The sequence below is a fragment of the Canis aureus genome, chromosome 19, assembly GCF_053574225.1.
Source record: "Canis aureus isolate CA01 chromosome 19, VMU_Caureus_v.1.0, whole genome shotgun sequence".
NCBI classification, from domain to species: domain Eukaryota; kingdom Metazoa; phylum Chordata; class Mammalia; order Carnivora; family Canidae; genus Canis; species Canis aureus.
In genome coordinates, this window is record NC_135629.1 from 4372702 (window position 1) to 4398654 (window position 25953).

Sequence of the window (25953 nt, forward strand, 5' to 3'; positions counted from 1 at the left end):
TGTTGCAGTCTCAAGGTGCTCACTGTGGCCTGCTTATCTGGAGTATCTGCAAGCAGATGAAATCTGGCCTGCTATGTAGTTCTTCTTCTCTTCTTCTTCTTTTTTTAAAAAATATTTTATTTATTTATTAATGAGAGACACATACAGAGAGAGAGAGAGAAACAGAGAGAGAGAGAGAGAGGCAGAGACACAGGCAGAGGGAGAAGCAGGCTCCATGCAGGGAGCCCGATGTGGGACTCAATCCTGGGTCTCCAGGATCACACCCCGGGCTGCAGGCGGCGCTAAACCGCTGAGCCACCTGGGCTGCCCCTGGTATGTAGTTCTTGACTAAAGTTTGGGGCTGAGACCAGACATCTCTCCCTGTTTCTGGGGCACTACCACTTACCCCATCACCCTTGGTCAGGAGCCTCCAGTGTGTTTCGCTTTTGTTTTATTTTTTTTTTTAAGATTTTATTTAGTTATTCATAGAGATGCAGAGAGAGAGAGAAAGAGAGAGAAAGAGAGAGGCAGAGACACAGGCAGAGGGAGAAGCAGGCTCCATGCAGAGAGCCCGACCTGGGACTCGATCCAGGGTCTCCAGATCACGCCCTGGGCTGCAGGCGGCGCTAAACCGCTGCACCACCGGGGCTGCCCTCGCTTTTGTTTTTTAAAGATTTTATTTATTTGACAAAGAGAGAGCAAGAGCACAAGCAGGTGGAGTGGCAGAGGGAGGGAAAAGCAGGCTCCCCGCTGAGCAGGGAGCACGATGTGTGGCTCCATCCCGGGACTCCCGGGATCATGACCTGAGCCAAAGGCAGATGCTTAACCGACTGAGCCACCCAGGTGTCCCTCCTGGTGTGTTAAGCTTGCCATGGGATCTACCTTGACACCCCCAGCCCGGCCGAACTCACAGAATCCCCTGGCCCCTGGGACAATGGCTTGCTGGTTTCTTAGAGGCCTTTTGGCTCTGGCTTTCTATGCTGCCACCGCTGGGAAGCCATGGGAGAGAGCAGGGACACCACACTTCTATAACACATCCAGCCCTTTCCGGTGGCCCAGGAAGGTGCTGATCCCTCCATGAGCACCTCTGCTCTCACTGCTGAGGTGGACAGAACGGGAATGCATGTTGTGGAACTCTTGCGAGCTCTGGGTCCTGCCAGCCTGGGTTCAGATCCCCACCCGTGACATGACTGAATGAACTCAGCCAAGGGACTTGACCTCACTATCAGTTTCTCCCTCCATGAAGTGGGGCTGTTACGAGTGCTGCAGAAAAATAGACCCCCCCTTTGGGTTCGTGGGTGTGTCTCCCCTTCAGCCGGGGGACTTCAGTGTGCCACGGCCACCACCTGCTTCTTATACCCACGAATGAGCCAGCTTCGACAGCACCCAAACCGGGGCAGGATGTTTTAGGGACAGACATCTTTAGGATTTCAGCACTAGATTTTTTCTTTCTTTTTTTTTTTTTTTGACGGAAAGAAGTCCATGTTTCCTATGCAAAGTCATCATAGAATCCAGCTACAAAGTCTTCCCATACCACCTCTCATTCACATCCCATAGACCCTCCCAGCGCTGAAAAGCCCGCCATGACAACACGACACACCAGATGACGACAAGATCTGTGGAAAGAGCCCGACGGTGCCCGGTGCATGCCCATGCTCCTTGAACAACAGCTGATGTGCTTTTCTGTGTTTCTGTCTCTCCAGAGAGGCCAGGGCTGCAGTGAGGGGTAATGGCCTGTCTTGGGCACAGAGAAGTCTGGGCTGGGGTTGTGTCTGTACTTGAAGGTGAAATATGGTTACTTATATGCGTCTTAGAGGTTCTGAAGCTTGGGGCTGAACCCAGCTGCCTGTCCCTGTGGATCCTCACTACCATTACCACCTGCACCCTCCGTCTGAGGCTCCAAGGCCAAGCGGGAGAGGTGGTGTGTGACCACCAGGCTGCTGGACACGTCCTCCCTCCCCCATCCTCATCCCCCCATCATCATTCACAGGTGGGTCTCAGCTGGCCCTGCCTCCAGCAAACGCTTAACGAGTGATGTGGAATATTCCCCAACAGCAACCCGCAGGCTCTCGCACAGGCCCACTGAGACCCCCTTCCCTGGGAGGGGGTGCTCAAAGCCCCAGCCCCTCTCTCCTTTGAGTCTGGATTCCCTGGTGGCTGTCCACTCTGCATCTCCCTCTACCAGCAGGCCCATCCCCCATCTCTATTGGCCGCCTCCTCGTCCTCTGGTGCCCTCCTCCTCTAATGCCCTCTGGTACCTGACCATCCAACTGAAGTGGCCTCCACCAAGTCTTTCTCCCCCACACCAACCCATTTATCTTCTCCACTGCCATGTCTGCAAGTATCTTCTTCAGTTGTTTGCTTACTTATTTCCTGTCTCTCTGCCCCAGGTAGCTCCAGGGGGAGGGGATCTTGGTTTGACTTCCTCACCGCTTTCAGCAGTGCTTGGCAGATAGTGGGTGCTCAGTAGACACTAGCAGAAAGATTTACTCATAGAATAACTTGCTTGGTACACTCCCAGGGCAGGAAGAGGAGCCATGGGGGAGGAAAGATGTCTGACTGTCCAGTGGGAAGGAGACACATCAGAAACTCCCATCCTGGGGGCTGGGCATTCTATTAATCTTCTCAGAGATCCCTGAGGTGGTGATTAGTAAGCCATTTTCTAGATAAGGCAACAGAGGCCCAGAGAAGTAAAGTGACTGCCCAGGGCTGCACAGCTGATACATAGGAAGCTGGGTCTTGGGGCACCTGGGTGGCTCAGTCGGTTGAACATCTGACTCTTGGTTTTGGCTCAGGTCATGAGCTCAGGGTCCTGGGATCAGAGCTCAGTGGGGAGTCTGCTTGAGATTCTCTCCCCAGCTCTCCCTCTGCGAGCCTCCCTCCCTCACGCTCGTGCTTGTGTGATCAGGCTCTCTCTCTCTCAAATAAATAAATCTTTAGAGAAAAAAAAAAAAAGAAAGAAAGAAACCTGGGCCTTGGGCCCAGCTTTCTTAAGATCTACAGCTGCACAAAGGAGAGCTCGCTTTGCAAAGGGACAAACTGTAACTAACAGCCAATGTTGACTGACACCTGCCAGGCTCTGGCCCAGGTACATTTCCAAGCTTTGTTCATTTGTTCAGTCTGGAAGGTAATTACAGATCCATTCTACAGATAGAAAACTGAGGTCCAGAGCACCTCTGTGACTTGCCCCAGGTCATACAGCAAAGCAGTAGCCCATCTAGGCTGGGTACTCAGGCTACCAGACTTCCCCACATGGAGGTGACAAAGTTAAGGTGTGCTGCGCCCCACTGCCTCGGTCTTCCCTTTGAGCAAAGAGAGTGTGGGCAGAATGATCTCTGATGTGAGTGATGTCATCAGGGGGGCAGGACTCTTGCCTGGGATGCCTTAGGGCTGAAAAGGGAAGTGAGGAATGGCTGTTTCCCCATCCCACCATGGCCCTGAGCCAGATGGGTGGTTACAACCTTTTGACCACTTCCTCCGGAAATTCCCCAGGAAATGCTCCTGTGCCCATAGCATGAGCAGAAGTCCAGCCCCCAGGCCCAGGACCCTCGAACCTTGCATCCTCCTATTAAGATTGCCCGAAACAGAAACCAGGAAGCAAAATAATTAGCACACTTATGTGTGTGCCTGTGTGTATGCATACATACATATTGCTGATTAGATCAAGTTCTTTATCTACATAAGAAAACAACGAAAGCTAGGGCTGATAGTGCATTGGGACACACGGCACCTCTATCTCTCAGGGCCCCTCCCTTCCCCTCTGTGTGGCACCAGCATCCTGCCCCATCCTCTGCCTCTGGTCTCTCCCCTCCACTCTGTCCTCCATTCAAGCTCCAGGGCACTCTCTTCGAACTTGGATCTGGTGCCTCCAAGGCAGTGGAGCAGATGCTTAAGAACCTGGGCTTTTGGGTCCAGCAGATTTGGGGTCTGAGGCCATTTGCTAATGGTGTGACCTTGGGCAAGCCACTCTACATCACTAAGCCTCGATTTTCTCATCTGCAAAACAGGGATCATAAGAAACTCTATCTTACAGGGCCGACACAAAGGGATGCCACACACCAGTTCACCTAGTGCAGCGCCTGGCAGGTCTTCTCAGCTCCCAGTGGTGAATGCTGGATGCTTCTGCCTGCCCAGCCTCCTCCTCACTCCAGGTGAGGCATCCTGATGTTCTCTGGGGAATTTAGTTCATGTCAGCCAGTTGCATCCCTAACTCAATACTATGTCACCCCCTCACCGGAGTGGCGGGTCCAGGGATAGGCACATGACACAAGCTGGACCCCCGAAGAGTCTCTTCTGGGAGTTTTGTTGACACTGTTTCTGTTGGCGTCAGCAGCTACAAGACTACCGTGAACCTGGGGCTGCTGGAGCCACCACCAGCAGAGAGGCTTCCTAAAAAAGAAGTCAGGAGAGAGAAAAAAAAAAAGAGAGAAAGATGTGGAGAAAAAGTATTTGGAGATAGAGTTTGAGTCGCTGAATCACACTGTATCTGAAGTCCTTACTGTGACACAAATAGAAGACAATAAATTCAGCTTTTGGCTTGAGACTATCTATTTTTGTTGTTTTTATCAGGTGCAACCGAAAGAGTGCTGGTTAATACGGCCTCCCTGCTTAAAACCCCCCGAGGGCTCCTCTGTGACCACTGAGTTAGCATTCTGGGCTCTTGGCCCCAGCTGCCTTCCATTTGGGCCTCAACCCTGATCTTCATCCTTCCCAGACTCCATGCCACCCAAGACTGATGGCTCTTCCCCAAACACACCTCAGATGCTAAACCTACAGGTTCCACCCAAATTCTCCCCTACTCTCTACTTGGCCGGTTCCTATCACACTCCAGGCCTGGCTCAGGGGTCACCTTCCCCAGAAACCTCCTCTCCATATACCTCTACCACTCCGAAATGTCGATGGCACCTACCTCTGGCCTCCTTCCACTCTCTAGCTGTATCACTGGGGTACAGTTCACTAGTTTTTTCTTTTTTCTTTTCGAAAAGCTTGGTCTCGCCACCTCATTTAAGAAATGAATACCTTGGATCAAGTAAGATTTGACAAGTTCAAATTTTGGTTTTAACTTACCAAGTACATTTCTTTTTTTTTTCTAGTCAGATGGAGTCCAGAAGTATGGATGCTGATTTTTGGCTAATGGTTAAACTTGTTTTAGGTGTGAGGCGGTGCCAAGTACATTTCTTGAACCTGAAGCCTGATGAGCAGACACAGGGCTGGGTGGCCAGGTGCCTGCCCTCGGGGTTGGGGTTGGGGTTGGGGGTTGGGATTTAAAGTCTGAACCGGACAATTTCTCATTTGTCTTATATCTGTGGTTGTGAAAATGGCAATTTTTAAAATGTTATAGTCAAACTGAGACTATTTCTTTTACTTGGGGATAATGACCCTTGACGTTTATTGAACTATGTCTATGTCGTTGCATAGGGCATGCCCTCGCTTTACAGATGAGGGTACTGAGGCTCAGAGGGGTTACAGCAACCAAATGGGGAGCTGGGGTCTGGCCCTCCATCTTCCTGCTCCCACCCCATATTCTTCTCCCTGGCTTATCTCAGCTACAAGTGAGGGACAGCTCAGAAGTGGTTTAAAAATTCGCTGCTTAAAGCCCAAACCAAGCTGGTTTCCTCTGGTTGCTCGCGAGCAGGTGGCTTTCCATACCTACTTCAGCAGGGGAGTCTTTGGCTTCACATTTCCCGCCTGACCCCCGGCTATGATGTGCCCCCATGTTGCAGATGCCAGGTTTCAGATTTACTGTGCTTCCGGCTGCCTGTGTGATAGGAGTCTTAGTGGTTAGTCTGCTGGGAAGGTATTTCAACACGCAGCTGTTTTGAACACAGTAACTTCCCCCTATGTCCCTGCCATGGGCGGTATCCCAGTAGCCTCTTAATGGCCAGTCAGAGGCACTGGGCCTGGCCCATTGATAAGTCCAAATTTTGAAGTTTGTGGGAGAAAAACCTTTGATTGATTTAGATAAGGCATTCTGTTCTGGCGCTTGTTCCATTCTCTGCCGAGTGGGGATGAGGTGCCTCCAGGGTCTGTCGTGGAGCCGGAAGGAGGCAACCTATGGAAAGTTGCAGGCTCACTAAGTGCTCATTCTTTCCTGTCCTCACTGCCTCAAAGCCAGAGCCATCTTTCATCCACATGTAGCGTCAGTTGCCCCCACCTCCAACCCCCACCACCTATCCTGACCTCTAAGCCCCACTGAGATCTCTACAGCATGGCCAGCCCCACTGTGTGTGGGTCCTGAAGCAATCTGAACCCCACGGCTCCTGCTCCCTCACTTTTCATGCCATAGGCCAACTCCTCCTTTGCCTTCGAAATCTAGTTTAGCTGTCATCTCTTCTAGGAAGACAGAGGAACCCATCCAGATGTGAATTCTGACATTCCTCCTCTGATCTCTCACGGGCTGTGGAGCGCACAATGGTCTCAGCTCTGCTCACCCTTTATGGTAACTTCCTCTGTTCTTGTCCCACCTCCCCCAGGGCACTGTTGACATCCCTAAGACAGAGACAATGTGTTTGCTCATGGCAGCCTGGCCCCTGAAGCTGACCAGTTGCTGTTGGGGAGCATTCCCTACATGCCAAGCATGGAGCTGGGGAACCCACATGGAGCAGCCCTGCTTCAAAATGAAGCCAGTAGGGAGGAAGGCAGAGGTGAGAGTTGACAAGTACAAATGTATTACATACATCGAATCCCTGGATCCAGCCATTCCTGAAGCTAGTTACTCCCCAGACTTTTCTGTTTCATGAACCATTGAAGCCCTCCTTCTGCTTAAGCCTGTTTGACTTGGATTTTTTGTCACCAGCAAATAGAAGGGTCCTCACTGACAGACTGAGGCTAAACTGAGGCTAATCCGAGGTCAAATAGCTAAGAAGGTAGCAGAGTTGAGGCTCACACCGAAGTTTAGGCTTTAAACGCTCTTCAGCAGCCTGACCCTTCCCAGAAGCCTGCCTCATGGCCTTAGTGTCCAAGTCCCAGCTGACAACATGCTCCCCGCATGCTGGCTACAGCCTGGACATCCCACTCTGCCTGGCCAGACTCCTCTTACCTCTTTTCCAGAGGCAGCTGAAATCACACTGATGTGGATTTCTGGGCATTGGTTTGCTCATCCCTCAAACGGGGGCTCATGACCCATCCCTCAAAGACTCAGGAGGAAGGCCCAAGTGACTTCACACTGGCCTGGCCCATAAAGGGCTCTGAGTGGAGGCTGTGGTATGGCCCTCCTACCTGCCCTCACCTGTCTGACTGCCTGCAGATGCTGTGCTCAGACCCCTTCCCCAGCTCGGGGCGGGAGAGGGGGTTGCCGCACACATACCCTGTCGATGCCTGGCCAGGCCTTTGCATCTTAGCAGTAATCTCACATCTGTGTGGGGTTCTGAAGGCCAAGTTGCTCTAGCTCTAATGATGGGGATAGGAGACCTGCACGACCTCTGCTCACTCGGAGCCCAGAGGAGGGGGCTTCTGACAGGATGAGACTGGCAGGCCCCCAGAGAGACAGGAGAGCCCGAGTTTGTTTCCTGGTCTCTGTGTCCCATCCCAACTCAATCCCCAGGGAGAGGCCTCAGGAAAACCCTGGTGGCAGGGGAGGGACAGGAGGAGAGGGCCCATTAACCTGAGTTTATCTGGTGCCATGAAACAATCTCTCATGCTCGAGCAGCTGGAGGCTCAGGGAAGGCCTGTGACTTGACTTGACTTACCCGGGCAGGCGCACAGAGCTAGGACCCAAACCAGGACTTGCTGGACTCTGACATCTACACAGTGGCAGCATGCTCGGAGGGTCGGAAGAAGCCCAGTGTGACTGTCAGGTGTAAAAGACTCATCTGAGCAGAGCCAAGCTGAAGAGGGTCACGTTGTAAGTGGAGCTGGTCTGGGAACTTACAGAAGTTTCTGGGGAAGGAGCATCTGTGGAAGCCCCACATCGCTCCTCAAACCCTGGACTGCCCTTCGGCAGACAGCAAAGCTCAGCCCCTGCCTGCCCTGCCTCTGTGTAGAGCCCCAGGGGCCCGCAGCCTGCACACAACTCCAGCCCTCCCTGCCCATCGCCTGCTCCCCAATTTAACTTCGGATCCGCTGGCTTCTTAATTTTGTTAGCTTTGCTCATCCCAAGCATTGGTATCTATGAAATCATGAATCTGGTATGCTGGCTGGCTTTGTTTCCTAATAGGGGATAAGTATCTATGAAAACAAAACACACCCAACCAGGTATGCCTCCCCTGCTGTCTACCCCCTCCTGCTGCTCCAGCTCTGGTTTATCACTTCTGTAGCCCCAGAGACAAGGTGGGGCTTGGTACACAGCAGGCACTCGGTAAGTTTGTCCAAGGATTGAATTCATGAATGATGAGCCTGAAACTCTGCAAGGAGTCACAGATCACTTCAGGGCTCCCGACTCCACCTGGCTGGTCACAGGGGAGCACCCGCGGCCTGATGAGAGAAGGAGCTTGTCTGGATCCCAGGTGAGCCCGCAGAAGCGCCTGCCTCAGAGCCCAGCTGTCCTGGCTCCTGGTCACGCTCTTTCCGCCCTACCCCCAGGACAGGTGCTGGCACCCATCTGGCCAGGCTCCCCAGTTTGTACCCTGGAGTCCGACAAAGGGCAGGTCGCTGCAGGAGACCACAAAGATGGAGGCCAGAGCCCCGTGCTCTGAGCTGCCTGACCATCCGGGGTCCTCCCAGGGCCCCCTGGATTACTGGGGTGCTCACTGGGCCTCCACAGATGTGTCGGAGGAAGGCTTTGTCAACCTGAGAACAGAGGGCCAACCTAGGAGCTCTCAGTCCTGCAGCCAAGCCTGGCCTGACCCCAACCCCAGCTCCTGCAGGCCAGTGGGGCAGACAGCCCCCTCCTCAGCACTGGAGTCCAACCCGCCACAGACGGGAAAAATGAGACCTAGTAATGGGACAGTCATGGGATCATCCTTCCCTGTCCCCCTCCCCACCGCCACCACCTCACACAGAGACCATGATGCACTGAGGGGCTCGGCGTCCCTCTGGGTTCAAGCCCCAGTTCCCAACTTACACCCACTGTGGGACATCGCACAGATATCCCAACATCTCTATGCTTGACTTTCTACATAACCAAGGGTGATAGCCATTCTCCTTTCCAGGGCCGTAGTGAGGTTAGATGGGGAAGCAGAACGCAGTAGGGGAATCTCCCCAACAGGCAGGTGGCCCCAGGCCCCCCATCTTACTAAAGGGGATTTCCCAAGGGACAGTACCCAAGAGGCTCACTGAATCCCCCTCATTCTGTGTGTCCAGAGCTGCTCATCCACCTGAGGGCTGTCTCTGAAGTCCCTCCCAGCCCTGGGGATCTGCAGATCCTCAAGATTCTACTCTGGATCACTTCAGAAAGAAGCTTCTGCTCCTTCTGCCCCAGGCCTCCTCGTGCACACAATTTATGCTCTGTGGGGTGAGGCGGTAGCAGCAGGGAAAAGAAAGAAACTGCACCAACTACACTGCAGGGGTCCTTGGCAAATGTGCAACCTCCGTGGACCTCAATTTACTTGGCTGGAAAATGGATGTTGTTCATTCTCAGGGTGGTTGTGAGGGCCCCAGGCCTAGGACCAACCAGCCTGGGTGTTCAAGGGGTCCTGGACTTTCCACCCCCACTAGGGCCTGGGGCTGGTCTAAATGCCCAGGGGAGTGAAAGAACTTCCCTCCTACAGCTGAAGCTGCCCTACTAGGCAGCTGCGGGGGTGGGGAACACCTGAGATCCTTTGGGCCCGGGGAGGGTCTCTGTGTCATCCAGCCAATGAGGAGAAGTCTGTTTCGAGAAACTTCAAATGCCCTGGTGAGAGCCCCAAGACCCTGCCACAGCAGGCTGCCCGGACAATCAGCAAGGCCCTCCCAGGCTTCTCAGGTGGCCGAGACTCTCCCCCTCCCCCAGCCTAGGTGGTTGGTACTCACAGTGTCAGAGGGGAGAGGGCGGAGGTCCTTCTGGAGCCCCAGGGCCCTGCCTGCCTGTCTCCAAGGCCCCTGGGGACAAGCTCTGGGCCCTCCCCGCTGCAGGGCCTGACGTCTGACTTCCTCCCTGCTCAGCCAGCATCAAGGAAACCACGCCCTGGGGAGAGGGTGTGGGCACCCTGGGGCCCCCGCCCACCTCTGAATAAGCCCCAGAGGCGCACTGCCCAGGGAAGCGCCTTCAAGGTCTGGCCAGTCCCAGTGGCCTCAGCAGGCAGGCCCCAGAAGCTCTGGTCAATAAATAATACAGCTCCCTCCCTGGCCAGTCTCGTGTGGCCGATCGCGTTTCAGGGTCACTGGAGTTTCTGGTGAGGCTGCCGTCAGCATGCCTGCCCCGCCTGGGGCTCTGGCCACCAGGCGCGAAAGGTCTCACCAAGGCCCAGCCTGAACAGGTGGGACAAAGGCACGTGACACGTGGCCCCGGAGAGACGGAGAGACGCTGCCCTACTTACTCTGCAAGCAGCTCCTGCCCTGCCCATTGGAGACTGGGGTGGCAGGGGCGGGACCTCCAACCTCAGCGCCCTATGGCCTCCATGCACTCAGCTCCCCACTCCCACAAGGCTGCTGCCCTCCCCACCACCCTGCCTCCCCAGAACCCTGTCACCACCACCTCTCTGCCTGGCCCACCCTCATTCCCGGAGGCCCCGTCTGGGCCCCTCCTCCAGGAAGCCTCCTCATCCCCATCTGGGAGTGATCTGTTCCCTTCTGAATTCCCACTGCCATCATCTGCCAGCCTGCCTCCTTTGGGTATCAATCATTGTGTCTCTCCTAGACAGTGGCCACTACCTCCTGATTGGTGTCACGTCCCCCCCCCCCCCCCCCCCGCCCACACACCCCTCCCTCTCCGCAGTCTCATTTCCTTACAGCAGCTCCAGTGATTGTTTTAAAACAGAAAGCACATCATGTCATTATCCTGCTTGAAACCCTGCCCCGCCTCTCCCCATCTGAGTAAACTCAACTCCCCACAAGGACCCAACACTGCCAGACTTTGGGAACTGCACAGTCCTTCCCTCCTGGACCCCTGCTGGGCCTGCTCCATGCTCCCCAAACACACCAGGTGTGCTCCCATTTCAGGTCTTTGCACCTGCTGTTCCCTCTGCCTGGAATGCTCTCCCTCAAGGCTTCATAAGCTCCTTCCTTCCCGCCACTCTCAACTCAATGCCACTCCTTCAGACAGGCCTTTCTTGCTGCTTTCTTTTCCTTAAAACAGTTTTATTGAGATATAATTCATATTCTATAAAATCCACCTATTCAGCGTGTACAACACTTTCCATCTATTCAGAGTTGTGCACACATCACAATCTAAGATTTTCATCATTTTCATCATCCTCCAAAAGAAACTCCGTTTGCATTAAGCAGCCCTTCCAGTGCCCCCCTCACCCAGCCACTAGCAAACACTACTCTACCTCCTGTCCATGCGGGCTTGTCTACTGTGGATGTCCACAAGCTCAGTGGTCTTTTGTGACCCGCTTCTCTCATTCAGCATGTTTCCAAAGTGGCTCCGTGTCGTCACAAATACCAGTACCTCACTCTTTTTCGTGGTTGTGTAGCATTCCATCGTGTGAACAGACCCCATTTGGTCTGTGTGGCTGGCAGCCAGTGGGCAGCCAGGAGAGACCTTTCCTGAACCCCCAGGTCACGTGCCCTCTCCAACCCAGTCCCTCTAGCCATCTTCCCAGTTTTATCTTCTTGCCTGTAATCTCTGTCTGAAGACACTCCCACCTATATGCTTTGTTTACTGCTTCTCTGCTCCCACCCCTCATCATCGGCTCCATGAGGCCTGGCCCTTGCCTTTACTCCTTGCCATACCTCCAGGGTCTGGCACAGGCCTGATGCAGAGCAGAAGCCCGGCAAATATTTATTGGCTGGCTAAATGAAGACTTTTCCAGTGAGATGCTCATGCAATCTCTCTGCCGGGCTCGGAGGACACCTGCTGCCCTCACCTGGAAGGGTGACCAGCAGTGACCCGGTCTGGGGACTGCTAACTTGAGGCTCCAAGGCTCCTTCTCTGTCTGGTGGGATGGTGGCCCTCACAGGGTGGACATTAGTGGGCTAGATGTGAGGCTGGACACTGAGCACCAGGCAGAGTGCCAGGACCAGTCCCCACACAAAGACTGGATGGGGGGCGGGGATGGGCAATAGAGCAGCATGGGGAGGGGCACGAGGAACAAAGAGGAGAGGCAGAGGAAGGCAGGCCTGCAGGGCTGAGGCAATAAGTCCCACGTATGGAAGGGTAAAGCCGCTGCCCAAAGAATATGTGCATGCTTTGGGCAGTGTCCACGCAGGAGAGGTGGTCGCTCAGTGCCTACAAGCGCCCATCCCATCTCATACTCAGCTCCAGATCCTGTCCAGAGAGGGAAAGGAAATGGGGAAGGGATGAAAGACCCCGTCCTCAGCCTCAGAGAATTCTGGTCACTATAGGCTCTCCCAGGACAGGGAAGCAGATGGGCTGGGCGCCCAGAGAGCAGGGCCGGGCCCCCCAGTGTGTGTTTGTGTGTGTGTGTGTGTGGGGGGGGCATCATAGGAAGAGGGTTGTCAGCTCCAAGTGGGAAAGAATTTCCTTGCATCAAAGCAAGGAAATTTCCTTGCAATTTCCTTGCATCAAAGCAGCAGAATTTCCTTGCTGCCCCCCAGGCTGGGAGGCAGCAAGCTCTCTGTCCCGGGAGGTGTGTGCACTGGGCCTCCCACAGAGGGGCATCAGATGGCTAATTGTCCAGGAAGCTCCCCGGAAGCTCCGAGAGCCTGGCTGCCAGCTGCTCTCTGGCCCTCCTCCCCAGATGCACCCCAGCAGGGGAGGGGCGGGGGAGGCTTTGCTCAGCAGAGCCCCCTGCCCCACCCCCACCAGCACCCCAAGTGGGCTGCCTCTGCCCACCAGGCAGCTCAAATGCCCCACTGGCCCTCAAGGCACAGAAAGGTCTTTCGTTCCCAAAATAACACCAGGTGCAAAAGTGATTTTCCAGCCTGGCCCCAGAGACTGAGGATTATCACCAATACCACAGACGAAGGCCTGGGGCAGATCAGAGCTGGGAGACACGGCCACTCTGCAGCACCTAGCCTGCCCAGGCAGGCCCATGGCCTCGACTCACTGGACCTCTCAACAGCCCTGGGGTCACTTACGCAAGCAGAGGGCCTGCACCAGGGTTTGAACTCAAGCAGGCCTGACTGCCAAGCCAGCGGCCTCCGGACTCCAACACTCTGACGGGGACACTCAGAGGGAAGGGGGGGACAGGCGTCCCAGGGAGCTGCTCCACTGGGTGCTGGCCAGCAGAACCCGGCTGTGGTGTTCCCAAGAACCACCTCGCTGGCACAGCTCTCCTCACGTTACACGTTACCCAAGGAAACAGCCCCAGTGGGGGGGTTGGCAACTCGCCCCAAAACGCACATCCTATGGCCTACCGTGTCACGTCCTCTCTCGGCGACTCGGGCCAAGGGCCCAGAGACCCTGCCCCCAGCCTCTGGGGGGCAGTCACCGAGCCCCGGGGCAAAGGGCCAGGGCGGGCCTGCTGGCAGCCTGCTCCCCACACACACCTCTCGCTTTTCCAGATGGAAGCTGGTCTGGGCCAGGGGCGACAGACTCCGGCGGAGGGGAATCTGAAGACGCAAGTGGAAAACTATGTGCTGTCCGATCGCAAGCCTCCAATTTGTCACCGTGGCTGCCGCCAGCCCCGCCTTGGGCCGCAGACCTGCTGACTCAGGTCTTCCCTGGCTGCAAAGGGGGCTGGGATCCCGCCGAGGGCTTGTTCTGCCCAACTGTCTGTCTGTCTGTCCGTCTGGCTTGGGGAGTGACCTTGGGCCTCCGGGCGGCCTTCCCACAAATGGGGTGGGGGTCCAGAGAGCAGAGCAAGTCTTCTGGGACCTCCCCCAAGGGCCATCCTCCCTAGCGAAGCACGGCGGAGCCCTATAACTTACAGGTGCTAAGTAGGGGTTTGGGGCCAACGCGCTGCCAATTACGGCGTCCACACCCCCGGAGCTGTCTTCCAGGGTGAGGCGGCCGTCCCGCCAGCGTTCCTATCAGCCCCGAGGCGCAGGCCTGCCCATCGCCACTGTCGGGCCTACCAGGCCAAAGAACACTCTCTGAGCACTGCCGCGAGCCACGCAAGGCTCTACCCCACAGCCCTGCCTCTGATAACTATCCGCTGTGCTGTCACCCCCGCTCCGTCGATGAGGGAACTCTGGCGGGGAGTGCGTGGTCTACCGGGCTCTGAGGCTGTGCTACTCCTCCCTGGAACCTGGTGAGCCTCTGGCAGAGCTGGGCAGGGCCTCCCAGGGCTGGGCCCCCTGCGTCCTGTAAACAGCCCTTGAGGTTTCCATAATGCCAACCCCCGGAAACCATAGGAGAGCATGAGACACAGGGAAATCCAGCTGAGGGTGGAGGGAAAGGCACACGGCACCCTCGCCATAGCCGGGGGACTCACCCCCTGCCTTGGCCTGCCTGGCTGAGGTGCTGACCCAAGGAGGTATATTCCGAGGTCTAAGGAGGGGCAGGTGGCCACTGACTCACTCCTGGGGTGAGAGAGCTTTCCCCTCTCTATTCCCACAGCCGCCACATCCGCATGCAAGAGAATGCCTCAGCCCTCACTGTCTGCCCCGTTTTCCTAAAGCCAGATGCAAAGCATCTCCCTGCCATGCCTTCCACCTTCACCCACCCACCCATCTATCCAGGCCAGAGGCCCAGAGTCTCAGACACTCTTACCCAGCACCAAAGATGACTGTGGCCACTGTACTGAAAGTCATCTATCACAGGGAGTGTGGGTAGAGGGGCTAGGTTTCCCCTTTCTCTTTGGTTGCCAGGAAGCTCAGCAATTTTCACCTCAACAAAAGGACCTCAGGATCCTGCTTATCTCTGATCCGGTCTATGTTTTTTTTTTTTTTCCCTAGGTCATGGCATTCTCTTCTATATTGTGCTGATCCTGATCCTGATCCTGATGTTTTATTTGATTTATCATAGGTGTTTCCTATAAGTGGTCACAAATATTTTGGAAAGGAAAGAAGGAAGAAAGGAAGGGAAACTTTAGTTTATAAGCCATGGGGGTGAGAAGAAAGAGGGAAATCTTCCAGTCCCTTACCCTTTGTAAAACCTCCCCTTGAAGTCACAGATCCGCCCTTGGGTGGTATCGAAATAGACATCTTCCAAGCCCTTCCAAGCAGCTGCCTCTAAGCCCCTCCCATATAAGATCCTGGCCCCACCTAATACCCCTTAACAGGCGAGACCCAGCCTTGCCTGAGATCACATGGGATCCAGCTTTCTGCTCCCTGCCCTGAACCCCCTTAGCAGGTGCAGGGGCTGGCGCCAAGCCGGGGACGCACCCCCTCCTCGGGGGGCAAAGAGCTCTGCTCTGCCTCCATCTGCGCTGCCATGCACAGTGGCTCTGTTCCAGGCAGGCACACCTCCCTGTCCATCTGGCTCAGGGGAAGTGCAAGAATGAGAGCCGGGGTGATCACACCTGAGGCCTAGCCAGCGCTGGCGGTGGGCCAGGCCTTGTCTTTCCTTTGTGCATCACCTCATTTAAGCCTCATGCTACTCCTTTAAGGGTCTGCAAGTGGGAAGCTCTGCCCACAGAGATGAAGCCACTTCGTGCCACTGATAACGCCTTGGTCAGTTTTAAACTTGGGCATCCCGGTGCCTGAGCCCGGGCTGAGTTCTCAGCCCCCTCGGCAACTGGCCCTGACAGTCCCACATCGCCCTACGATGCACTCAGGAAGGAATGAGGGTGAGCGCCATTTCACTGATGGGGAACAGGCTCAGAGAGGCTAGGGGACATGGCCAAGGTCACCCGACTGTGCCAGTGCCAGTGTGTTACGTAACAAGCGCCCATTCCCGTGTGCCCTGGGGACGCCACCAGCCACACTATACCTGCCCTGGTGTCCTCCAGTGGGCACTCCGCGTCCCAGCCAGATGCCCGCACACTCCCTGACTCCTGTTCCTCGCTCCTCCCTCCCTCCCCACTAGAGACAGGAGCCTCTCCAGGTCGCAGCACCAGGCATGACCATTCCTGCCCTCGGTCCCTGCTGTCCCCAGGCTGGAGCTGCCCCGGGGCTCACAGAGGCCAGCCTGCCGCCCAGCCTCCCCTCCTATCATACGAGGCTGGCCAGAGCCTCCTCCACACACGTCCCCTGGTACCTGAGGGTCCTCACGGAGATGCAGTATTTCCACATTAGGCTCCACACGGCGCTGCCACCACCCTTCATGCCTGGCTAGCTGGGAGAGCCAGTGGCTGAGGGACCCCCGGCCACGGCCCTCTGACTCTGGTCTCCTCCCGGCCAGGGGCTGGCTGGCTCTGCTGGCTCTCAGGTCACTTCCTTCTTCATGGTGGGAAGAAGAAAGAAGAGGCCTAAAAGCCAGGGGAGAGGGGAGGCGCCGGCTCCCACAGGCCACTGTAAGTCCCAGCCACCGGCCTTGCCGTCCCTAGGCTGGCCTCTGTGCGCTGGCCCCGCCGGCTGCTCCAGACCCTCCGGGCCGAGTGGCCCTCTCGCACCAGACCCCGTGGCTTCGGCACAACCTTGCGTCTGCCTCCTGCCAGGAGACAGCAGTGGCTGTGGGCCAGGGGAGCAGTGAGTCACTCGGGGCGGGACGGGTGAGGGGCGTCTGCCCGGTGAGGGAAAGCGCTGGTCGCTGGTCCTGTGTCCAGGGGCTGGCCTGGGACGGGAGAGGCTGAGCCCTGAGCCCGAGAGGGAGGGAGGTGGGCGGGGAGGCGAGGGCGGGCCCACATCCTCCCCATCTCCCCAGAGGCCTAAACCCAACACCCGCCCCGCGGCCCGGCCCACCCCAAGCGGGGGCCAGGAGCTGGCCAGGACAGGGAAGGGGCCACGCTGCCTGCCTGGCTTCTGGGGGAGCCTGGGGTGTGCAGGAGACAAAAGAAAAAGTCAGGGCTGCTTCCTGGGAGCGTGGCTGGCCCACGAGGGTCTCCATCTGGGGGGAGACAAGTTCCCAGGCCTGGCTGGGTCACTTCCTTGCCGGGTGACAGATGATGCTGTGTGTGGCTGGCCCCTTTGACCTTAAATCTCCCCTGACCACCTGGGGCTCATGGAGCCCTGGGCACTGGGCTAAGCTCTCCATGGGGCCAGAACCCAGTTCTCCCAACAGCTTTATGAGGCGGATTTGATCATCAGCTCCCTTTTACATGCGAGGCCACTGAGGCACAGATGGGGGAAGTTGCTCACCCCGGGTTGCTGCCCTAGGAAGTGGGGGAGGCGGGCTTCTGTGCTGTGGCAGTCTGGCTTTGGGAGCAGCTCTTCCGGGTAGAGGGGTGGGCTGGGGGTGGGCTGGAGGGCTTAGGCCCCTCTGAGTGGCCCTGGGGGCTGGGCCTGAGCTGGGTCTGAGGCATTCCCAGACGGGGTCCCAGCTGGAGCCCCTCCCCTGCTCCCCCACCCCCTCCCGCCAGCTGCTCCTGGGCCAGGCCCAGGGCAGGCAGCCGGGGCTTCCCAGGCAGAGCCCCCAGGGACAATGACTCACAGCTCAAGGTCAGTGTTCACAGAACCTACTTCTACCCACCCACAGCCCCCCGGAAGCTCCCCGGGGTCAGGTAGGTCCAGATCCCCGCACCATGAAGGGTGTATAAAGATATAGCGACGTGTAGCTGCCGGTGTCACCACCTCCAGTGGCCACCGGGGCCCCCTGTTTCACCTATAAGGAAACTGAGGCTCAGAGGGCATCATCTGCCCACAGAGAGTCAGGGAGGGTAGTGCTGGGCCTGAGTTGGGTCTCCGGGTTGAAGCCTTGCTCTGTCCCCAGGCCCCCTGCCCTGGGCTGGGCAGGACAGCTAGGATTCCAGCCTGATTCCCACAGTGAAGATCAGCAGTCGCATGCTTGTCTGTCCCCCGAGCCAGGAAAGAACTTTTTATCTGAAAGCAAGATAGGTTTCTACAAAGGCCGGGGCCTCCTGGGGGGCGCGGGAGCCCCAGTTCTCTCTCCTCATCAGAAGCCACCATAGCGGCCCTCTCCCTGTCACAGGAGCCCCTCCACAGCACCTGGGGGAGTGGCTGCCCAGCCTCAGTGTGGACACCCCCAGTGAAGGGAAGCTCATTATCTCCCAAGGCTGCCATTCCATCCCGAGCCTCCCCTGACCTAAGGAGACTCTCCCTGGGGCAGAGCCTCCCTTCCTTGCACCGCACAGAGTAAGACCTCTCCTCTCCATTCAAGAGTTCATCTGTCCTACTGGTGGAAGTTTTCTCAACATGTTTTGTGGGTAGAGGCAACCCGTTTATGGATCTCCACCACCACCAATCTACTTACACCATGCCCCGACTCACTCATGCCTTCACACGGATGCCCATCTCCCATCCAATCATCCATCCATCTCTCTGCTACTCTTCCTTCCATCCATCCCCTCACTCACTCTGCTCTGGCCTGGGCTGGCCCCTTGTTCCCATAGGGTACAGAGCTATAATAAGTGATAGCAGAAACCTCTTTCTCTTCTTGAAACATTTTCTAGAACCCTGTCCCAGCCTTTGTATCAGTCCGTTGCCTCTCACCTGGTCCCTCAGGGTTCCATCCATGGTCTATCACATCCCGGGAAAATCTGAACCTTCTGTCTTTCTGCCCCATGCCCCCATGCTGCCTGCTGGGCTCTGGTTTCCCATGACTCCTCCGCCCTATGACTGCAGGCTCTGGGGCAGGCCCCTGGGCCTGGGCTCAGCACCAGGGCCCCTCAGCAGGGAGGAATACCTGTCACCTGCACCTTCCATGCCTGCTCTGTGAGAGGTAACTGTCATGGCAGGTGCCTAGTAGACAGGGGACAGTGGCCCTTCTGGCTCTGGAGGTCATCTCAGAGATGGGTGTCATTTTCAGGACAGGAGGCCAAGACCCTTGTACGGGCCCCTTCCAAGTCCCTGTCCTGGAAGACACCCCTGCCTGCCACCAACATCTCTGGAGGGTCCAGACCTCTCTTTGTTCTTTCCCTTGGCTGCATCCACCTGTGTGCCCTGCCCTTCCATCGGCACTGCGCTAGGGCTTCCCCCCTTGCCTCATGGATGGGGACACCAAGGCATGAGAAGGGATGGGTGCGGCTTTCCTCAGCTACCAGGGCATAACCTGCTTCTCAGAAGACTGCCTCCTTGGCTAGATGGGCGGGGGTCAGGGGTGGGGCATGACGAGGGGGTTAGAAAAGCTTCTTTGAGGTTTCCTGAATGCTGACTTACCTCACGGGCAGCCTCATCACCAATGGAGTCTTGCCCCTGAGAATGGGGGCCGACTCCTCCTTCACCTCTGACTCCCTGGTCCCTGACACTAGTCATCCCATCTCTCTGGGCCTCAGTCTGTTTCTTTGCAAAATGGGACTAATCATCCCCACTCTCCTGGCCATGGCGAGGAAAAAGTGGTACCGAGTCCTCAGAACCGTGTGAACCCCGGTGCAGGACTCAGCCTCTCGGGGTCATCTTCCGCAGGACAGCAGAGCTTGCAGCTGCTGTCACTGCAAAAGCCCCTGGCACTGCTGGGCATGTGTTAGGTGCCCAGTGAGGTCGTCCCTCCGCCTTCCCCTGTAGGACACGGACAGGGAGCACAGCAGGAAGAGAGAGAAGTGAGGCAGGTCTGCATGGAACCAATCACACTCTCAGCTCTTCTTTCTTCCCAGCCGAGCGGGGCTCTGCAGAGAGCTGGCCGGCCCTCCACCCTCAGTGCGGTGACTCACACGGCCCACTGGGGATGAAGTCACTGCCGCCCAGGCAAAGAAAAGGATACATTTGTTCCCTGGGAGATGCCGATGCCATGGTGAACTCGGGCCGTGAGGGCAGGACACAGCTCAGGGTCTGTGCTCACTGGAGGACGCAACCACACCAGGGGCAGTGGGATGGGGACTGGGGCCGGCGGGGGGTGGGGGGGGGGCTCCTCTGCAGGCCAAGGGAAGGTCTATGTGGCTCGATCTGGCCTCCACATCTAGCTAGGGTTGTCAGTTCTACTCGCCTGGTGAGGAGCGAGTCTGTGGTCTCAGGGCTCTGAAACCCCCAACTTCTGCCTCTGACTTCCGCCTGTCTTGTCCACAAAATGATCACACTCCACTCCACTCCCTGGCAGTGGGCTTGAGGCAACAGTGGGCTTTACGAGGCCAGAGGGTGGCCCCCTCCCCACTCTCTGGATCTCTGTGGGGCCCGCCCTGTGCTCCCCTTGCCTCGGGCCCGTCTCCCACTGTCTGTCATAAGCCTCGTTTTAAACCCAACATCCTCCCTGCGGCCGGCCATTGCCTACTCCCGGCCAAACCACAGGCAGGCAGGCAAGACCCTTTGCCATCGGCCACCCACATGGAGCTTCCTGATACCCACACACGGCCCCGGCTCCAGTAGCACCCCAGCCCTCCTAGCTCCAAGCCTACCCACTCTGGACAGGATTTCTGCATACTTGGGCCTGTTACTCTCCAAGTGCCCTGCAGATGCACTGTCTACCCTGCTCTGGCCCCACGGATTGAATCATCAGGCTCCCCTGCCCTCCGTTCCCTGTTGTCTGTGGTCCATGGGAGATCTTGGCAGGAGAGCAGGGGGCAGAGCAGCGAGGGAGCGGTCAGGGTATCACTGCCCCTCGGCAGCCACTTTGTCTCACTGGTGGCCCCCTGTGCCCGGTGCTCTCTCTTTATCAGTCCGGTCCATGTAACTGCCTCCTCTCCCCACCCACAGGCCCTGGGATCTAAGGCCTCCCCACTGCTGGCAGCCGTGGTGCTACACCTTCCCCTGCATTCTCTCTGAACCCCACCGCCTCCTCTGCACACGGCCCCTCGATGGCCAGCATTGGATACAAACACTTCTAGTGAACACTCAATACACCACCCGCCCCAAGGCCACCGCCTCTAGGAAGCCAATTATTCAGATGTTTGTTCCTTCATCCATTCAACACGTACTGACTGCCTTCCTTGTGCCGGATACCACTTGAAGCCACGGTGAAGAGGATGGTGGAGCCAAGCAGTGATGATGTTCTGGTGGGAGGTGTAATCCCTCAACCCCAACCAAATGAATGAACCTGATAAGCTTTCCCGGGCTTCCTCTTTTCTGCCCCATGTCCCTTCCAGTCCCTGAGCCTCATGTTGCATGGACACGCCTGTGTCTGCAGCCCTTTCTCTCCAGCCCTGAGAGTCCATGGATAGTGGAAAAAATATCCATACAGTTTAGTTTTTTCTACACCCTGCCATCCGAGTAGTGGCACTCACTACTACCTACTCCCCCACTTTTTTTTTTCCACTTTTTTTTTAAATTAACAAACTGAGGTTCAGATGCCTTGTCCAGAATGATCTCTAAATCCAGCTCTGCCTATCCAACTCCAAAGCCAGAACTCTTTTTCCTGATCCAGGCTGAAAACAAAATGAATCACCTATTATTTATATTTACAGACTTCCAATGGTGCCCAGAGCAGGGCCAGGCATGAGGCAAACACTCACACATGCCAAGTTGGCTGAATGTTAAAACTCTTACCTTTCCTCCTCCTCCTCCTCCTCCTCCTCCTCCTCCTCCTCCTCCTCCTCCTTCTTCTTCTTCTTCTTTTTTTTCTTCTTCTTTTTTAAGATTGTATTTATTTATTTTGAGAGGAGCATGAGCAGAGAGAGAGAGAGAGAGAAGCGAACTGTCTGCTGAGCAGGGAGCCTGATGCAAGGCTCAATCTCAGGACCCCGGGATCATGACTGAGCCAAAGGCAGATGCCCAACAGACTGAGCCACCCCAGGTGCCTCACTTCCTGCTTCTTAAGCAGTATTTGCCTTATGTGGAGGGAGTGCTGGGATGCCCCAATTTTCCAGATGGGAAAATGGAAGCCCAGTGTGGTTAAGAGCATTGGTCACGTGGGGCCACTGGTGGGCTCCCAAGCCCCCATGGCATCTGGCAAACCTGACTTCTGCTATCTTATCTCAGGCCTAAGAGGCCATTTATGGCTCAGGGCGCAGGCAGAGATGGCCACTGACATAGGCCTAGTGTTGGGGAAGATGCCAGAGAAGAGCTTTACCATGTTGGTGTTGGGGAGCATGAGGCATGTTGTGTCCAAGCTCCCGACTGGGCATGCAGGGCCTCACTTTGCTTGCTGTGCAGCTAGGAAACTGTGGGGGCAACAAGGATAGAAGCAAGGACCAGACAGCAGCTGATGCTTGGGCCCAGGACGCGGCCCAGATGGTGGGACAAATGACTGGAGTCTAGAAACCTTCTTAAAGTAGAGCCAGTAGGGATTGAGGATGGAAAGGATACAGAGTGAGAGAGAAAGAAGAGCAGGAGATGATGCCTGGGTTTCTGAACAACTAGGGGATTGGAGGTTCCATTGATGGTGATGGGGACATGAGGACAGCCTATGGGGAGAGATTTGGGGGATGGTCAGGTGGGATACAGGGATGGGGACCATGCAGTCTAAAGGGACAATCATTCATTGCCCCATAAAAATGTGGGCTCTGGTTTTTTTGAAGTCAGAAATCCAGATTTTTGCCTAAAAGCTCTTGATTTTTACATGTCTGCAACAAATTCAAACTTGAAATGCCATGTCAGGGCTAATCCCATGCAGGTCAGATAAAGTCCAGCTGTGGGTGTCTGGCCCACAGGTCACCTCTTGTACTCTTCATTTCCTCTCATTTGTCAAGGCTCACTGAGCTGCCCTGTCCTACGGGAAGCTGCCCATTAATGGTCCAGCTTGGAGATGCCTGTGGCTCCTCACAGCCCTTAGAAGCAGGGAAAAATCCAGACTGGGAGTGACTTGAAGGTAGATATGGAGCTTGCTCATCAGTTTCTCATGACTCTGGCAAACAATTTGGCCCAGAGAAGGAGTTAGTGAATGAGTATCCGCTGAATGAATGAACAACGCTTTCACTTGATCTGCCTTTTATATTGTATATACAGAAGCTGAGGCCCGGAGAAGGGATGTGAGCTGCCTCAGGTACGATCTGGGGCTGGGCCTGCTCACTGTTGAGCCTGTTTGTCACCTGGCCCTGAGACAGGGTGGGCAGGAAGAACAAAGATGATTGCACAGATCCTATCAAGTTTTGCCACTGGAGGGAAAGCCAGGATCCTGGGGAGCTCTGAAGTATCTGGTAGGGGAGACTGCTCTGGGATGTCTCTTCAGGATCTGCTCCAGTGGCTGCCAACCAGGAACTAGGTAGAGCCAGACCCTAGGACTGAACACTGCTGAGGGCAGCCTGGCTGGGGGAGAGGAGCCCCAAAGAGCAGGGTCTGACATTGGCAATCATTCTAACCGACAGCCAGCCCTCCGGGCTTCTCTTTTGGGACTTCGGACTCTGGTTCTTTTTGGCCCTGGGGAAGGCCGACTGTCCCGGGGACCTTCAGGATTTGTGTCCTGATGTGCCACATAGGGAAATCAGATAGTGGAAGCAGCGGAGGCCCTGGTCCCACTCCCTAAAACGTTGGGGATGGAGAAATGGAGTCACGGAGGCATTAAATGACTTTTTTAAGGTCACACAGCTAGGGAGCAGAAGATCTGGGACTCTGAGCACAGGTTCTGACTAAGACCTTTCTATGCCACTGAGCTGCACTGGCCATGGGCTTCTTATACACCATTCCTGACAACCCCCTCCCCCTATTTCAGTGTCCTCATCTGCAGAACTGGGAGAGAACAAAATTTGCCTGGTGGGGGGTTGCAGTTTGTGAAGATCAGACCCATCTGAGGAGCCAGTGCTTTGAGAAGCCCTATGAAGGGTTACGAACTTAAAGGAAAGCTCTTCTGAGCTCCTAGTCTCTAAAGTTGCCGTGTGTGGCAATCACTAAAGTTTCTGGGGAGAGGTGTTTCATTATTGTCCAATAATAATAATAATAACACCCAGTGGTTACTGAGTGCTTACTGTAGCCAGGGCCCTACATGTGATTAACTCACTGGATTCGTAGGCCCATCTGAGAGGTAGGATCCATTGCCATCTCATCTATAGAGTGGGGAAACTAAGGCACAGAGAGGTATACAAACATGCTCAGGGTTATACAAATAGGAAATGGCAGAGCTAGGATTTGAGCCCAAGCAATTCTGCTCTCAAATGCATATTATTGCCACACAGCAATCCTACTTTCCTGCTCTGGTAGGAAGGTCCTTCTCTATGCCTAACCTAAATCCCAGTGGCTGCTGGCTGGATCCGTTCCCCAGGTCCTTCTCAGGCAAAGGAGAAGAGCTGTTCCCTGGGATGCCCATCCTGTGCTGAAAGGCCTAAATTCTTTGGCTCCTGGCTCCTTGAGTCCCGGGTCTTGGCATGCAGGTCAAGGGATCCCACATAGGAATGCTCTCCTTGACTGATCATGCCCACACACAAAGCTCATTCAGAGAACTGGTGAGGACTGCACACCACCCTGGGCCAGGACCTCACCTCCTCCATGGCCTTCCTGCCTCCTTTCTTTTTCTTCACTCCCCCAGCTCAGCCTTGCCTTGTCCCTATCAGCCCCCTGGCTGAGTCTCCTGCACTGTGTTCTTCTGCTCATAGACTGTTCCCAGCTCCATCCTCACCCCACCCTTATGATGCAGACTCTCCTGTGGACATGGTATTTCATTTAACACTATTTAATATTTTCCCTTAAAAATCAACTGGCTTAAAATACCTAGTATGGCTTAAAACAGCAACTCTAATCAAGGGCTTCCATCTAATTCCTAGTTAACAGGAGCTACGGGAGACAGAGGAACAGGTGAAATGACACCAGTGGGGGAAGTGATCAGACACAAATTGAATGTGTGATGTGCTAAGGCAAATGGCCTGGTTTCTTCAACAAATGAATGGCAAAGCTGAAAAAGGAAGGGGAACTGTCAATGGACACAATGCAGTGTGCAGATTTGATTTGAACAAATTGACAGTAGAAAGACATTTTTGGAGACCATCTGGGAAAGCTGAACACGACAATGGGTGTGGAACGCATGGAGGAAAGATGAAACATGCCCGGCAAAGCCATGACATCTGGTGCAGGTACGTGATTTGTGGTGGGACCTGCTGGGGGACCCTGGGCAGTTGCCCTCCGCTGCCAATCAGATTTCAAATTTCCAACAATAATATGTTAAAAAACAATGTACAAAATACCAAATTAATCGGCTTTCACTCCTGAGGACATTTATTTTAAAAGGAAACTTTATATCGCTCCCCCAAATGGAAAACTAGTATCACTTGCTGTAAGTAGAAGGTTACCATGAAAACAAGACAATGTTATTCAATTTCAGGCAGATACTGTTTCCTGCCAAAGGCGCTGGACTTAAAATCTGCCCAGTCTTTGTTATGAAGAAGGCCTGGGAGGGCAGTGAACACACTCGCATTGTGAGTTCACTGTATGGGGGACACTGGCCTTATAGGTAAGGTCTACATTTTCTTCTGCTCTTCTTCCATCAGGGAGGGAGCAGTGAGGAGTCTGGGGAGGCAGGTCCACCCTGCCTGGCAATCCCTGTGGCAGAGAGGGTCTCAGCTGGGGCTTTCGGCATCATGGTCCCAAAGCTTTAGAGCTGGGGTCAAGATGAAGAAATGGAAGCCCAGAGTGCATTTGGCAGGTTCATTTGGCAAGTCTGGGAGGTGGAAACCAGGAAGGACAAGACTTCTGGGTTTCTGACCTGCAGCCTTAGGATCATCTAACCTTTCTCTTGTTCACGGGTATTTATTGAACACCTAGTGTGTGCCAGGCACAGAGGATGGAGGTGGGGAGGGATGAACGAGACAGAGTTCCACAGAGCTGACATTTGGGGGTAGGGCCAGAGGAGACAAACACTAGGCAAATGATGAGATGATTTCTGATATTGGTGAGGGCAATAAAGAAAACAAAACTGGGGGATGTGGAAGATGATGACTAGGACAGGATGGTGCTGTGGCAGGCAAGGTGATCAGGAAGGTGGCATTCCAGCAGGGGCCTGAAGGACTAGGAAGGAGGCAGAGGGGAAATCTGGGGTCAGGTGGCTCCAGAAGAAGCCAGAGCATCGGCACTGTAAACTAGCTCTCAGCAACTCTTGAACTTTTTTTAAACTTTGTATTTTGAGTTAATTTCAGACCACAGCAAAGTTGCAGGAAGAGTACAAAGAAGCCTGTGTATGCTTCACCCAGATTCCCCATGTGCTAACACTGTATCCCATTTGCTTTATCATATTTTTTTTCTTGTTCTGCTCTCTCTGCAAGT

General features: G+C 55.2%; 1 protein-coding gene across 10 annotated transcripts in view; it reads right to left on the reverse strand.

Annotated features, from left to right (window-relative positions):
• The window catches only part of IQSEC1 (IQ motif and Sec7 domain ArfGEF 1), a 379425-nt gene that overhangs the window by 103697 nt on the left and 249775 nt on the right, over positions 1–25953 (reverse strand). The window contains exon 1 of one of the 10 annotated variants that reach the window (XM_077857661.1): positions 16043–16541. The exons of 8 other annotated variants lie outside the window; for them this stretch is intronic. In XM_077857661.1, coding sequence (XP_077713787.1) covers positions 16043–16110 — 68 coding nt within the window. In that variant the 5' untranslated portion in view covers positions 16111–16541. Of the gene's footprint in view, positions 1–9867; positions 9996–16042; positions 16542–25953 lie in introns of those variants that run through there. One more of the 10 variants, XM_077857669.1, reaches the window with a different exon arrangement.